This window comes from Magallana gigas, chromosome 9, assembly GCF_963853765.1.
Source record: "Magallana gigas chromosome 9, xbMagGiga1.1, whole genome shotgun sequence".
Taxonomy (NCBI): domain Eukaryota; kingdom Metazoa; phylum Mollusca; class Bivalvia; order Ostreida; family Ostreidae; genus Magallana; species Magallana gigas.
This window is the reverse complement of record NC_088861.1, coordinates 16,676,362-16,690,469: the sequence shown is the minus strand read 5'-3', so window position 1 is coordinate 16,690,469 and position 14,108 is coordinate 16,676,362. Positions and strand designations below refer to the sequence as shown.

General features: G+C 34.4%; 1 protein-coding gene across 1 annotated transcript; it reads right to left on the bottom strand.

Annotated features, from left to right (window-relative positions):
• Window positions 1–12,292: 12,292 nt before the first annotated feature.
• On the bottom strand, window positions 12,293–13,769 carry LOC136271808 (DNA polymerase III PolC-type-like). The gene is made up of 2 exons (XM_066072340.1): window positions 13,421–13,769; window positions 12,293–13,114 (listed from the first exon to the last, which is right to left on the bottom strand). The coding sequence occupies exons 1-2, from the start codon at window positions 13,734–13,736 to the stop codon at window positions 12,312–12,314; spliced, it is 1,119 nt and encodes a 372-aa protein (XP_065928412.1). The 5' UTR covers window positions 13,737–13,769; the 3' UTR covers window positions 12,293–12,311.
• Between the last annotated feature and the right edge of the window lie 339 nt (window positions 13,770–14,108).

Below are 14,108 nucleotides of genomic sequence, written 5' to 3'. Positions count from 1 at the left end.
AGCATATTATTTGGATGGTATCGACCTTGATGAGTTGCTAAATGACTTTACAGGAACAGTTCAGTAGTATAGATAAAAGTTTCCGACAAAGTTAGAGCACAGAATTTAATCATGTGTTTTGCATGACTTCCAATGTTTTGTTCATTAAAAACACTTAATTGTATTATCGTTTCTGAGTATGATATCATGGAAACATAAACTAAAGATCCCGTTAGCGTGAATGTAATGCGCACTTAAGTTAAATACTTCAGTTATTATTTTTATCTTAGCGGAGGTATCATTTGTTAGCTTGTTAACAGTACCTTTTAGATGGTCCAGTGGGTGCGCCTCTCTCTCTCTTTCTCTTAACCACAAAATTTGTCTTAACGTTTAAAAAGTTGATTTTTTTGGGCATTCTCCCCACCATTACACACACACATTCCCCCTTCACCACACACAAACACTTTTATTAGAATTGAATTAATTATATATGTACATATCTGAGGAGCTTTACAAATATATCCTTAACAAGAAGTAAGCTAAACAAAGAACTTGCCTGGTATGAAAATAATACTTTGAAATTAAGTCTCATTTTCGATTTCTTGAAATTACTATTATCATATTGATAATCCAGTCTTATTAAAACCATTTTCCTTCTCCTTACACTCGTCAGGGTCTGATAGACATGTATCAATAACAGATCATCTTCACTTGACCTCCACATTTGCATACAATCTAAATATACTCCTACTTACCAAAGATATGCCTTTATCTGTTTAATGAGTACTGCCACTCTTCAATACTCAGTCTGGAGGTTACATAGAAAACAGGCATGAATTAGTTTGTTTGTCTCTATTTGAAGAGTTCGAACAATTTTCTAAAGCTATAATTGGTGAGAAATGGTCGTGTAAAGATGACCGTTTATCAATACAGGGTCCGTCAGGCATTGACAAGTGCGAAGAGAAGGAATTGGTTTTAATTAGACTGATGGACAATCCTTTCGCGACATGAAGTTAGAACGGAAGACCTATTCGTTGCTTTGTAACGAGCTCGGCTGTAGTTTGTATGCCGTTTATCGCGAGGAATTATGACCATCGCATATCTAATAACTTTAATTTCAGCACAAAGGAAGTTGCTGTTCGTTTTGTGCGTAAAAGATAAGCATCCCTTCAGCAGATTCGCGCGCTTGGCCATGATTACGTCATTCGACTACAGACCAGCGTTGTTTTAATACAAGAGGTATCAAATGACTTTGGTGATGAGAATACATCTGCAAATGACATATTTAGACTTTGTAATTGCCCAAAGATATGGAAAATCTGTTAAAAAGGGGTTGTGTCACAAACACTGTATACGCTACCTCCTACCTTTCGAGTATGCTGCAAGGTGGATACAACATGATTCAATGCTAGTGTGGATAAATTAAACGAACGGATGTTCAGCTACCTTCTGAGTGTAGATGGAACAGTTTTCTTTCGCCTGACGGGGTTTTGGTCTATAGAAAGACAGAAGCTTGTTTTCCCGGATGGGGTCCATTTGAATGACACGGGGAACATAAAGTATTATAACCATTTGCGGCCAAATATTGTGTATTGCATGAATCCATAGACAATGGTGGGTAGTTAGGTTATGCAATGAACATGGGTTGAGGCTTATAGATCTAGATTTAGTAATGTTGCTGATTATTTGTTTTCAAATTAATTAAACAATTGAATTTGTAAGGCTTTCTAAAATACATTTATGTTTAAAAAGTGTCATATAACGAGTCATTAAAACGGTTGTTCGGTCTTCTTAATGGTTGACCAGGACTGTTAAAGCCCCCTAAATGGTTTGGGCATGACTGTTAAAGTCTCCTAAGTGGTTGAGGCATAACTGTTAAACCAGCACTGTAAGTCCCCTGAATGGTTGGGGCATGACTGTTAATTTCCCCTAAATGGTTGGGACATGGCTATTTAAGTCCCTTAAATGCTTGGGGTATAAATGTTAAATTCGCCTAAATGTTTGGGGCATGACTGTTAAATCCCCTAAATGGTGTGGGTTGAAGGTAAATTTTGAATATATGAATGCCAATGCAGCAGTCCCTAAATGGTGTGGTTAGTAATGAAGTTGAAGTATATAACATATGCGACAAACCAGGTTTGTAAATCAACTAATGTTTGGGCTCTGACATACATCTTAGAGATCTTTTATTGTGTAATCTGTAGTTTGCACAGAAAAATTCCTCAGAAAAAAAAGAAATTAGAGAAATGGGGACGGAATAACTGACAAACAGGAATGAAGACTACATATAGCCAACCTCATCCCAAAATTAATATACTGAAAAAAGATCATTATTAATACAAGATGAGAGAGAGAGAGAGAGAGAGAGAGAGAGAGAGAGAGAGAGAGAGAGAGATGTAAATCACACGTGCACTACCACCTTTAAAGGAAATTAAAGCTTGATAGAAGGTCTGCCCACCCTAGCTACTACCTCTTTTCTATTCAAAAGGCTGAATCGTCGTCTATATATCAATAGGCTTGTGTTTCAATCTAATTTGAATTCGACACAACGAGTCCCCTTTCTCTCTCTCTCTCTCTCTCTCTCTCTCTCTCTCTCTCTCTCTCTCACAAATCTCGACCATACTAGCATTGTGGTATGGAACTCGATGAGAAGTGTTCACCACCCCTATACTGTGCGTCTATACATAAACATGTTGTGTACTACCTGTTTACCTGTTACCTCTGAAGAGAAATGACTCTACAAACATCTATAAGTGATACGATCAATATTCTGTCACAAAGTCACTCAATCATCTATGGGGAAACAATGGACCCCCAACTCCCAAACTACTGTTTTTCTGACCAAAGTTTCACAGATCCACTCGTTACTTATTGATATTAACACCAAACTTACCGCCATTGAAGGTAATAACGCAGCCTTAGAGTCAAGACTCAGTCAAATTGAGAGCGACGTTTCAAAAATCAAATCCGTCACAGACACTGTTGCATCATTAACAAGTAAAGTGAACACATGTGAAAATGAAATGAAAGAAATGAAAAATACAATATCATCTGTAGAACACAGTGCAAAAGCAATGAGTCAAATGTTTGATGACGTGAACAAAAATCACGAAAGCGAGTTAAAGTCTATAAAAACTAATACCAGAAATCTTGAAGAAAATTTGAAAAGAAGTGTTAATTCGATTGTCCAAAAGAACGAGGAGTTGCAAAGTTCAATTATTGATCTAAAAAGTAGGTCAATGCGTGACAACCTGATCTTTATTGGCATTCCAGAAACCCCAAATGAAGACTGTGAGGCAGTCTTACACCACTTTCTCGAAAATAAACTGAAAATTGATGAATATATTTCCTTCGAAAGAGTTCATCGCATGGGGAAACCTGACGAATTCAAAACAAAACCCCGTAACATCATTGCCAAATTCAGTTTCTTCAAAGACAGGGAATTCGTCTGTCGTCGTGCGCCACAGAAACTTAAAAATACAAATATTTGGGTTAACGAGCAATTCCCACCTGAAATTGAAGAGAGACGTAAGAAGCTCTACCCAGTGCTGAGACTCGCACGACAAAAACACAGCCACGTTAGGCTTGTGGTTGACAAGTTATACATTGACGGTAAACTCTACAACCCGGAAGACAAGGCAGAAGAAACCCTAGGGACCCAAGGGGATGCAAAATCCGACAGCAGTGTACGCGGTAGCAGACGTGAAAACAAAATAGCGCGCTACGGTTCAACTCCTGATCGTAACGGACGCTAGGAATGCGCGGGGGAGCGGATCCGGTGTCCTAAGACTCAGTGCTCACTTAAATTCTTATCTTTAAATGTATGTGGACTAAAAAATAGACTTCATTACGATGAATTTGCAAACCTTATTTCTGAATATGATATTTTAAGTTTCACAGAAACCAAAACAGATGACACTGATTCTATACAAATACCCGGCTTTGTAACCTATATGAAAAATAGACACAAACTCTCAAACATTAGATCGGGCGGGATAATCGTAGCTATCAAAGACAATATTGCGAAACATATAAATGTAATAGATACTGACTGTAAATTTATTATGTGGCTAAAGATAAGCAAGGTTTTATTCAACATTGATAAAGATGTAATCTGTGGAGTTGTTTACATACCTCCAGAGGCTAGCAAATATTCATCTAATGACAGTTTTATGGAAATAGAACAAGAGCTTTTTAATTTCTCTAAAGACTCGAATTATTTTTGTTTCATGGGAGATTTTAACTCTCGAGTTGGTCGTCTTGGTGATTTTGTTGAACCTGATGATTTTTTAACAAATGTAAAACAACATAATGTTGTTACTGAAAACATTGATTGCGCTTTTTATTTTGAAACTTTAGGAATCCCTAATTCTAGAGCTGCCATGGATACTGTATGTAATAATTTTGGTTATAAGATGATAGACTTCTGTAAAAATAACAATTTTTTTATTGCAAATGGTCGAGTTGGTAATGATATTGGTGTTGGTGCACTCACGTGCAAAAACAGTAGTACCGTAGATTATGTTTTATGTAGTCTAGAGCTGTTTCAGTATCTATGTAATTTTCAAGTTCTAGACTTTTGTAATTTATTTTCTGATGTACATAGGCCTATATCTTTTTCTATCAAGACAAATGTCACCGCTTCAATTGTTAATTCTTTACCTGCGAAAAACCAACCAACTGTGAAACTTTGGTCAGCAAACAATGCAGACGTTTTCCGTGAAAAGTTAGATCACTCCACCGTCGAAAGGATCACTGACGAACTATTACATTTAAAGACATCAAATATCGTGAATGAGGAAAATATTAAAACGGTGATGACAAAATTGTGTAAATTATTCATTACAACGGCAGAACAATCTTTTGGAAAAAAACATAGTGCTCCTGTAAATTCTAAGGATAAACCATGGTTTAACTCCAAATGTAAGACAGCAAGGAAGAAATTTCATTTAGCGAAGCGTATGCGCAGCCGCAATCAATCTACAGAAAATAAGGCCACCTTAAAGTTAACAAGTAAACATTATAAAACAGTTATGGACGAATCCTTAAAGAAATACAGAAAGGACTTATCAAATAAATTGCAGAATCTACGTGCGTCGAATACTAGAGAATACTGGAACATTCTTAACAATTCAAATAAGACAAAAAAATGTTCTGCGGATATTGATACATTGTATAACTTTTTTAAAATATTGAATGAAAATGAAGGCGCTGAAACATGTGATAATATTATTGACCAATCGGATACGGTGAACGAATTACTTAATAGCCCTATCACTAGGGAAGAGATTGTGAATTCAATTAATAGTTTAAAAAACAACAAAGCCCCTGGCTATGACAATGTTATGAACGAACATATTAAAACTACAATGTCGAATTTTTTACCACTGTATGAAAACTTGTTCAACATTATTTTTGATACTGGTATTGTCCCAGAGGAATGGTTAATAGGCATTATTAGACCAATATATAAAAATAAGGGTGACCCATCTAATCCAGAAAATTATAGACCAATCACTTTATTAAGTTGCTTAGGGAAAGTATTTACTAATATTTTAGGAACACGCATTGAACATTTTGCAGATGATATTTCACTTATTAAAGAAAGTCAGGCGGGATTTAGGAAAGGGTTTTCCACACTTGACAATATTCTAGTTCTGCAGTTTTTAACACACACACTGATCAACAGTAAAAAGAAATTATTCTGTGCATTTGTAGATTTCAAACAAGCTTTTGATACAGTATGGAGGGATGGGCTCTGGTACAAACTTCTTAAAAGTGGAATAAATGGTAAATGTTTTACATACATAAAAAAACATGTACAAAGGTATAAAATCAAAAATATGTATTAATGGTTTTTCATCTGATCTTTTTACTTGTAATGTCGGTGTACGACAAGGAGAAAGCTTATCTCCATTCTTGTTTTCCTTGTATATAAATGATCTAGAAGATTATTTGTTAGATAAAAACATAACTGGATTGTCTACAATTACTGAGGGAATTGAAAAGGAACTTTTTTTATATTTAAAAATGTTTATCCTGTTTTATGCAGACGATACTGTTATTTTAGCTGAGTCTGCAAACGATTTACAGTTTGCCCTTAATGAATTCTATAGATACTGTGATACGTGGAAACTTACTGTTAATATTTGTAAAACAAAAATTGTTGTATTTTCTAAAGGTCGTCAACCCAAATATGTCTTTTCATATAATGGTTTACCTATTGAAATAGTTAAGGAATTTAATTATCTCGGTGTAATTTTCTCAAGAACAGGTTCATTTTTCAAAGCAAAAAAACGGCTATGTGAGCAAGCACAGAAATCAATGTATGGAGTTATAAGGAAGATAAGAACTTTTAATTTACCTATTGAGTGTCAATTAGATTTTTTTGATAAAATTGTTGTACCAGTTTTATTGTATGCATGCGAAGTCTGGGGTTATGAAAATATTGAGATTATTGAACGTGCCCATTTAAAATATTTGAAACATATACTTAATCTGAAAAGTTGTACACCTAGTTATATGGTATATGGCGAAACTGGACGATTTCCTCTGTATATAACCATTTTTACTAGAATTATTTCATTCTGGGCCAACATAATCAATAGCAGTGAAAACAAGTTAAGCAAAATCATATATATGTATGTACGTATTCTTTTTGATAAGGGACAAATATTAAATCCATGGCTATGCTCTTTAAAAAATGTTTTAGATAAATGTGGGCTTTCAAATTTATGGTGTGATCATGAATCGTACCATTATAACTCCAGTTGGATTAAGACAACTATTAACCAAAGGTTAAGAGATCAATTTTTACAAAAATGGCATAACGGTATTCAGGAATCGACTAAGGGTGTTATATATAGAATTTATAAAACAAATTTTGAATGTGAACGCTACTTACTCTTGTTACCCAGTAAATTAAGAAAAATATTAGTTAAGTTTAGAACTACAAATCATCATCTTCCGGTTGAAATAGGAAGGTGGGGTATTGTTGAAAGAAGTAAACGTTATTGTAATTTGTGTAATTGTAACAAAATTGGTGATGAATTTCATGTTATATTAGAATGCAAGGCTTTAAGTAAATTACGAAGTCAGTTTTTAGATACATATTACTGTTCTTCTCCTAACACTAAAAAGTTTTATGAAATCATGTCTTCAGTCGATTATATCACATTAAGAAAACTGTGTTTCTTTATTTCAAAAATTAATCATATTGTTCGTTCACCCCACTTACTTTCTTGAACTTTACAACTATATTGTATATATGTAAATATGTTTGTTCTTCTTATGTACCTCTTGTACCATTATATGGTGTTGAGTGAAAATAAACTGAACTGAACTGGTACACTACAATACACTAATATTCATAATTAGAATGTTATCGTTGAGGCCGTGCATCTTTTGTAGTTTTCTTTTCATAGCTAAAATAGCACTCAATTTTAATTATTTAGATTAAACAAATTTTTCTTCGCGAACCGAGTTTTCCCCAATTGGGGCGAATGCACTACGGGGATTAAAATGTATCATTAGGAGAATACTTACAGGGCAAATAAACATAACTTAGGTTCGCAAAGCACACAATGTATCACTAATAAAATTGTTTATACTGTGTGGGGAATAATTCACCAAAGTTAATTTAATCATTATATACCATTATCTAAGAGTTATGAAGTCATTTATTTGTATGTAAAAGCATGTACGAATGATCTTTATTTAGAACAGTTTGATGTTGCTTGGATACAGGTTTCAGATCCATGATTTGATTGGATGATTTAATTTAGATATTTAATCTCGAATTTTGATTGAGCCTTCTGGGCTTCCGTATTAAATGCTTTCTTTGATGATACATGCGGGTATGAATGTAGCTAGTAATTTTCAAGTACATTTCAAGTACAAATAGTTACAAGGAATACACAATCCTTTCTTGGAATGTTTTTTTAAAATAAATTGTTATATATACACAAACGGTATACATGTACTGGTCTCTGTTAGCGATTCAATATTTGACATATTTTGCTGCCAGAATATAAGTACCCCCGCTATCCCTTAAATTCTTCGTCAGAGCAATGAACTTTTTTGCTTGAACAAATATATTCTCTTATTTGACAGAATAAATATTATTCGATAAAACAAATACTGATTGGTCCGAAAAAATACACAAAATATGTAATTCGTGACATCAGAACAATTAGTCAATTTGTCACTTGACTGGAAAATAGTATGCAATCCGGGCATTAGCTAATACATTAGACGAGGTAATGGCGGATATTTAAGAAACTGATTCCGATGATCTCAGAAACGGGAGGAGAGAATGGTATATTTTCCCACTGTATTTCTGTCTGTTTTTTTATTTTTTATTAAAAATATGACATATTTATGTTAGATTTGAAATCTTAAAGATATTATCATATTTCATTATCACTATTGAATATTAATATTTCATTTTTGAAGGTTAATTTAGGAACAGTTATGTTTGCTGCGAAACCAAGTGGGGGGCTGACCCTTCTTTGATGCTATGTGCCTGATGGTTAGGTCTAACTTTGCAACAAAGTTGGGAGGTTAGCTCCCACCCCATAGCATCCCCCGGTTCCGACGCCTATGCAAGTTGTATACTACTGTGTGTCCGTTACATTTTGAACGCAGAGATAGTTGAACCTTTTTATGTAAAACGGTGTTAAACAATATGTGCAACTCAATATTGATAAATATAAAAAAACAAAACAAGAGCAATTTCTTTTTCAAATCCACAAAATGTGCGTATAAGCTATACGCTTCATGTCATTTATATCATAAATATGTAACAATAATAGAATTCCTGGATCCCCCGCCGGTCAAGCAGTATACTAGTATCGAGTCTATCGACCAAGGCCGATTTAGGAACTTTACCAAGGTATTAGTGGTATAAACATTTGGTATAAATTTAATGAAAATCCGTCAAAATTTGTAGGCATGAGAGCGCTTACAAGGTCAATTTTTGGATAAAACGGAGTAATTATTGTGGTCAAAGTCCCATAACTCCAACAAAAAGTATCGACCAATGCTGATTTTCAAACTTGACCAAAGGATTAGTGGTATAATCATTTGGTATAAATTTAATGAAAATCCGTCAAAATTTATAGGCATGAGAGCGCTTACAATGTCAATTTTTGGATAAAACGGAGTCATTATTGTGGTCAAAGTCCCATAACTCCAAGAAAAAGTATCGATAAATGCTGATTTTCAAACTTGACCAAGGTAATAGAGGTATAATCATTTGGTATAAATTTAATGAAAATCCGTCAAATTTTGTAGGCATGAGAGCGCTTACAAGGTCAATTTTTGGATAAAACGGAGTCATTATTGTGGTCAAAGTCCCATAACTCCAACAAAAAGAATCGACTAATGCTGATTTTCGAACTTGTCCAAGGTAATAGTAGTATAAACATTTGGTATAAATTTAATGAAAATCCGTCAAAATTTGTAGGCATGAGAGCGCTTACAAAAAAGTGTGACGGACGGACACACGGACACACGGACCCACGGACGGACGCCCGGCATTTCTATGTCCCCGCTCCGCGTTGCGGCGGGGGACAACAAAAACTATCACGCAACTGTGGTCAAAGCGCTACCTACGATGAATGATAGTATTGAGAGTACTGTCCTTTCTGACACATAGTATGAAATGAAAAAATGACAATCACAAACTGTCAACGATCTCAAAAATCCATGAAACAAAATACAAATTCAAAACAGCGCAACACGGACCTTTAAAAAGATAGAGGTAGGATCAGGTGCCACGTGTGCTCTTGATCGTAATCGGGGAAAACGGAAGACTTCGTAGACAATTAGGTGATTAATTATGGTCTTACAATTAGTATGAAAAAAGTTATTTTTCAAATAATATCTGCAATATGACTACTTTGTTGTCATATATAAATTTTGATTTCCGATAATATAAATTTTTGTAATGGACAGTACCAAAAGCTTAACCAGTCTGCTGTGTGTTTGCCATTTCTTTTGAACAAAACAATGATAAATCATCTATTTAAACTAAAATACAGATTTCTACCCGGGTTTTCCAAAGGAAAAATCCGGTTATTGAAATGTTGACAATGCATATGGCGACCGGACGGGCGGGCAACAACCAAGAGGGTTCCCCTATTGTACGGACAACTCCTCCTGCAGTTTTTTTTTAGATAAGAAGTTCTTATTTTGCTGACCAATTGTATATTTATCAGAAATGTGCAAATATTACTTGGCTTTTGATTTTTGATAATTTATTGGAAATAAATACCAGCTGTTGAACATAGTCATTTTTCGAATAATATTCCATATAGGGTACTCCATTGTACGGATAACTCCTACGGTTTTCAACATAGGAAGTTGAAATGTGCATATAACCTGGATTTTGATTTCTAATTATTTATAGAAAAATACAAGCTGCTAAACCTAGTCATTTGTTTGGCATAGCATTGCATATTGGGCACCTTTGTTGTACGATTGACTCCTTCTACAAGTTTCAAAAAGACAGTTACTAAAGAATACAGTTACTGAAACTAGCAGCTGTTTCCTGTTCAGTTCCAGTATCATTATGCATAATTTCTAACGACTGTGTCCATCCGTAGAGATGTAAGCCTACATAAAGGTGTGCTAATCATTTAGTTCACACATTTTAATAATTACAGAACCTTTGCCAAGTTCATGATTTTTTCACGATTTTAGTGTTTTAAATTCCTACTCTGATCCTCGCGAGAAAATGACTTGACATCAAATAGTTCCTAATCATATTCTCTATATATAGCTAATTATTGCCTTATTGTTTCCTTGAAATCCAGTATTTGCTTTTATAAGTTCAATAGTACATGTGCAATGAGTTTGTTGTTAAAAAAATCAAACTGGTAAATGTATCAACTGTTTACTCTTGATTGCCGGACACTTAAACACCATAAGAGAGCATCACCTTCTTATATTTACATTTTCCAGTGTCTTTGTCTGTGATAACACTACGTATCGATTTTGTACTATATAACCCATAATACAAATTACGCCAAATTGAGGTGCCGGCGGGGTTTGCTTGTTTAAATTTAAAGATTTAATCGTACGATGGCCTAAAATTATATAAATATAAGTAATAAGGAATCATTCTTTGAATATTATGAGGTGATAATTTCGGTCGGGGCGTGATCAAATCTATCATAAAGCCCTTCGGGCTTTATTGGATTTGATCACGCCCCGACTAAAATTATCACCTCATAATACTCAAAGAATGATTCCTTATATAATGTTTGGTGGTTTTGGGGTTATCTGCATTTACAATCAACGAGAAATGTACAAATATCTAATATGAAACAATTAAGTGATGCTTGTGATTTAGATTCGAAGAAGGTGCATTGACAATGACAATTGAAAACGAAGTACGTAATTACGTACAAGTTCAAAACATATTTACGCAGATACACATTCTTCGTACAATTTGTAAACATTGTTTTCATTACCGCAAATCCTAGCCGATCGCCGAGAAGATTTCAGCACGAGAACAAATTAAATAATACATGGAAACTAGACACGATCTCGTTGCGAGCAACGAATGGGTCTTCCGTCCGATTTTTGAATAGATTAGATTAAACTTATCACTTCTAAGATAAAATCGTAGATCTAAGCGAAAAATAGTAAAAAAAAAAAAAAAAAATTGCGGCATTCGGGGCTTGAACCCGGGTCACCTGGGCCATGTCCACGACTCTATCGACTGAGCTACTCTGACTCTCGCTTCAGAATTTTGACGCTTAATTTCTCGAGAATGCCTGAATTACCCGAAAGCACCTTGTTGCGAGCAACAAGTGGGTCTTTCGTTTGATTTTGAATTGATAGGGTTCAATTAAACTGTTGACATTTGGTACGATTTACTATCATATTGAGGGCATTGGCAACGTTCCTGGTTTATCCACAATTTTTTTTAAGGATTCCTTTATAGGTTGATATGTATATAAAAAGACATTTACCAACACATAAAACCACTCTTTCCATCGTATCTTGAGAAATAATTTAAATTTTATATATTTCTCATTTCACATTGATTTCAATGAAATAGAGGGAAAAATTAGCAAAAATTTTTTTTTAAAGGAACAATTTTTTAATAAGTGAGATATCTGATTTGTTTTTCATTATTCAACATTGTTGTTAATAGATTTTCTATGATATCCAGCTGAAAATTTTATAAATAGATTTATATATGAAAAGTATGCACCAGAAAATGCCATTTTACTCTTTTAGAGTTACTCCCCTTCATTTTTTTTCTGTTGCACACACACACTAAAAAAATAAAAAGATAAAAAAATGTTTAAACAATATCTTTAATCACAAACATCTTTAATGTAAGAGCAAAGGTTTCCAATGATTTTTTTATTGCTTGTTACTCTTGGTTTCCCTTCACAAGTGTTCTCGGAGAGCAATCGCAATACACCATGCTGAGAGTCTCTTTTATAAGCCAGTAACAGGTGGGAAAAAGAGAGTCCTGACTTCGCAATGCGTGTCATTATCATTTTAGAAATAACTTTATTGTTCACTAAGCACATTAGGGAGGAAGAGTTTTTTTGCACCATTTCATGATAATGAAGTAGACTAATGTACGAATCAAATGAAAAGCTGTGTTGAAGTAAAATGTGTTCTGAAAAATTCTGTGAAGTAAGAAGTTGTAGTAGAGCTTTTGCATCAGATGCTGCATCATGTGCATTATAGTCAGTTTGAATGAAAGATTTGACCAAGTCAGTTTGCTTGTATGAGCAAAGTCCAGGCCTTTCTTTTCTAAAGAGTGAAAGTGTGTCAACAAATCCTTGAATAACTTTCCCTGCATCACCATTCATGTCATTTGTGATCAAAGCACGACAAAAAGCATTAGCGTCAAATCTAGCATTATGAGCCACTAACACAACAGGTTTATGAATTGAAGAAAGCCACTGTAAAAAGTTGGTAAGTCCTTCAGATGTGGATGTTGATGGAACAGGTTCGCCTTCCTTGTACATTTGGCTCCCAGCAACGGTAAGACCAGTCAGAGCAATCGCACTGGTTGAAATCCTTTTAGAAGGCAGGAGATACTGGCTGTAGCTTTTGTCGTGTATGTAGGCTGCTCCAATCTGAGTAATTTCAGAATCATTACCTGTAATCACAAAATAAAATTGTGTTTCATGAAAAAGTATGAATATATTATAAAGATATTGAATAAGGTTGGGTGCAACATTGTTTTTATTTGCCCCTGAGGGATGAAATATTGCCAAACAAGAAGCGGAGGGCAATGTATTTGTCCCAAGGGGGCTTATATTATCAATGTTGCCTGAAAACACAGTCAACATTTGTTTCATTATATGAAGAAAGAAACCAAATATCAAGAAAGGATAATTATAATTGAGAAATAAATTTTATGATTTAGATTATCATTTTATAAACAAACTTATTTCTAACATACCAAGTCCTGTAGTTTCAAGATCAAATGACACATAAGCATATTCCACTCCAGGTATCAGTTCTTTGCAAGTTTGTTCAGTTTGCGGTGGAGGTATTTCAGAAATATCATCAGAGCATATGTTGTTATTCATATCAACTGCTGTCTCATATGATTTTCCCTCTCTTACTTCACAAGTTTTCTGGTGATTACTTTGCTGCTCCTTTTTTTCCCTTCTTCTCTTTTTGAACTGTATTGTGCTTTCTCTTTCTCTTGCTTTCTCCCTTTTTCTGTCATATTCCTCTGAAATCTTTTTGGTTATTTCCCCAGGAGATAACATCACAGATTGACACACCTGGAATGAATATATTTTTCCATGATAAATACATTACAAATCAATAACTCTTTCAATAAAATGTATAAAAAAGGTGTAGTTATTTTGATTTTACTGTGTGTGTGAGTGTGTGTGTATATACTTGTGTAATGATTTTACTTCCGGATTGAAATGTATCCTGTGTTTAACCAATCATTTGCCTCCATTTTTGACCAATCAGTGATAATCAGTATACCCAATAGAAATGATGCATGATTAGACCAATCAGTGAGAACTTGCAGGGTATATATACAGCCACCCTATCATTCTTAGTCAGTCTTCTGCCGGTGAACGACTCGAACGGTCTTCTGGTGAATCTCTTCGGTTAGAGTTCTACAG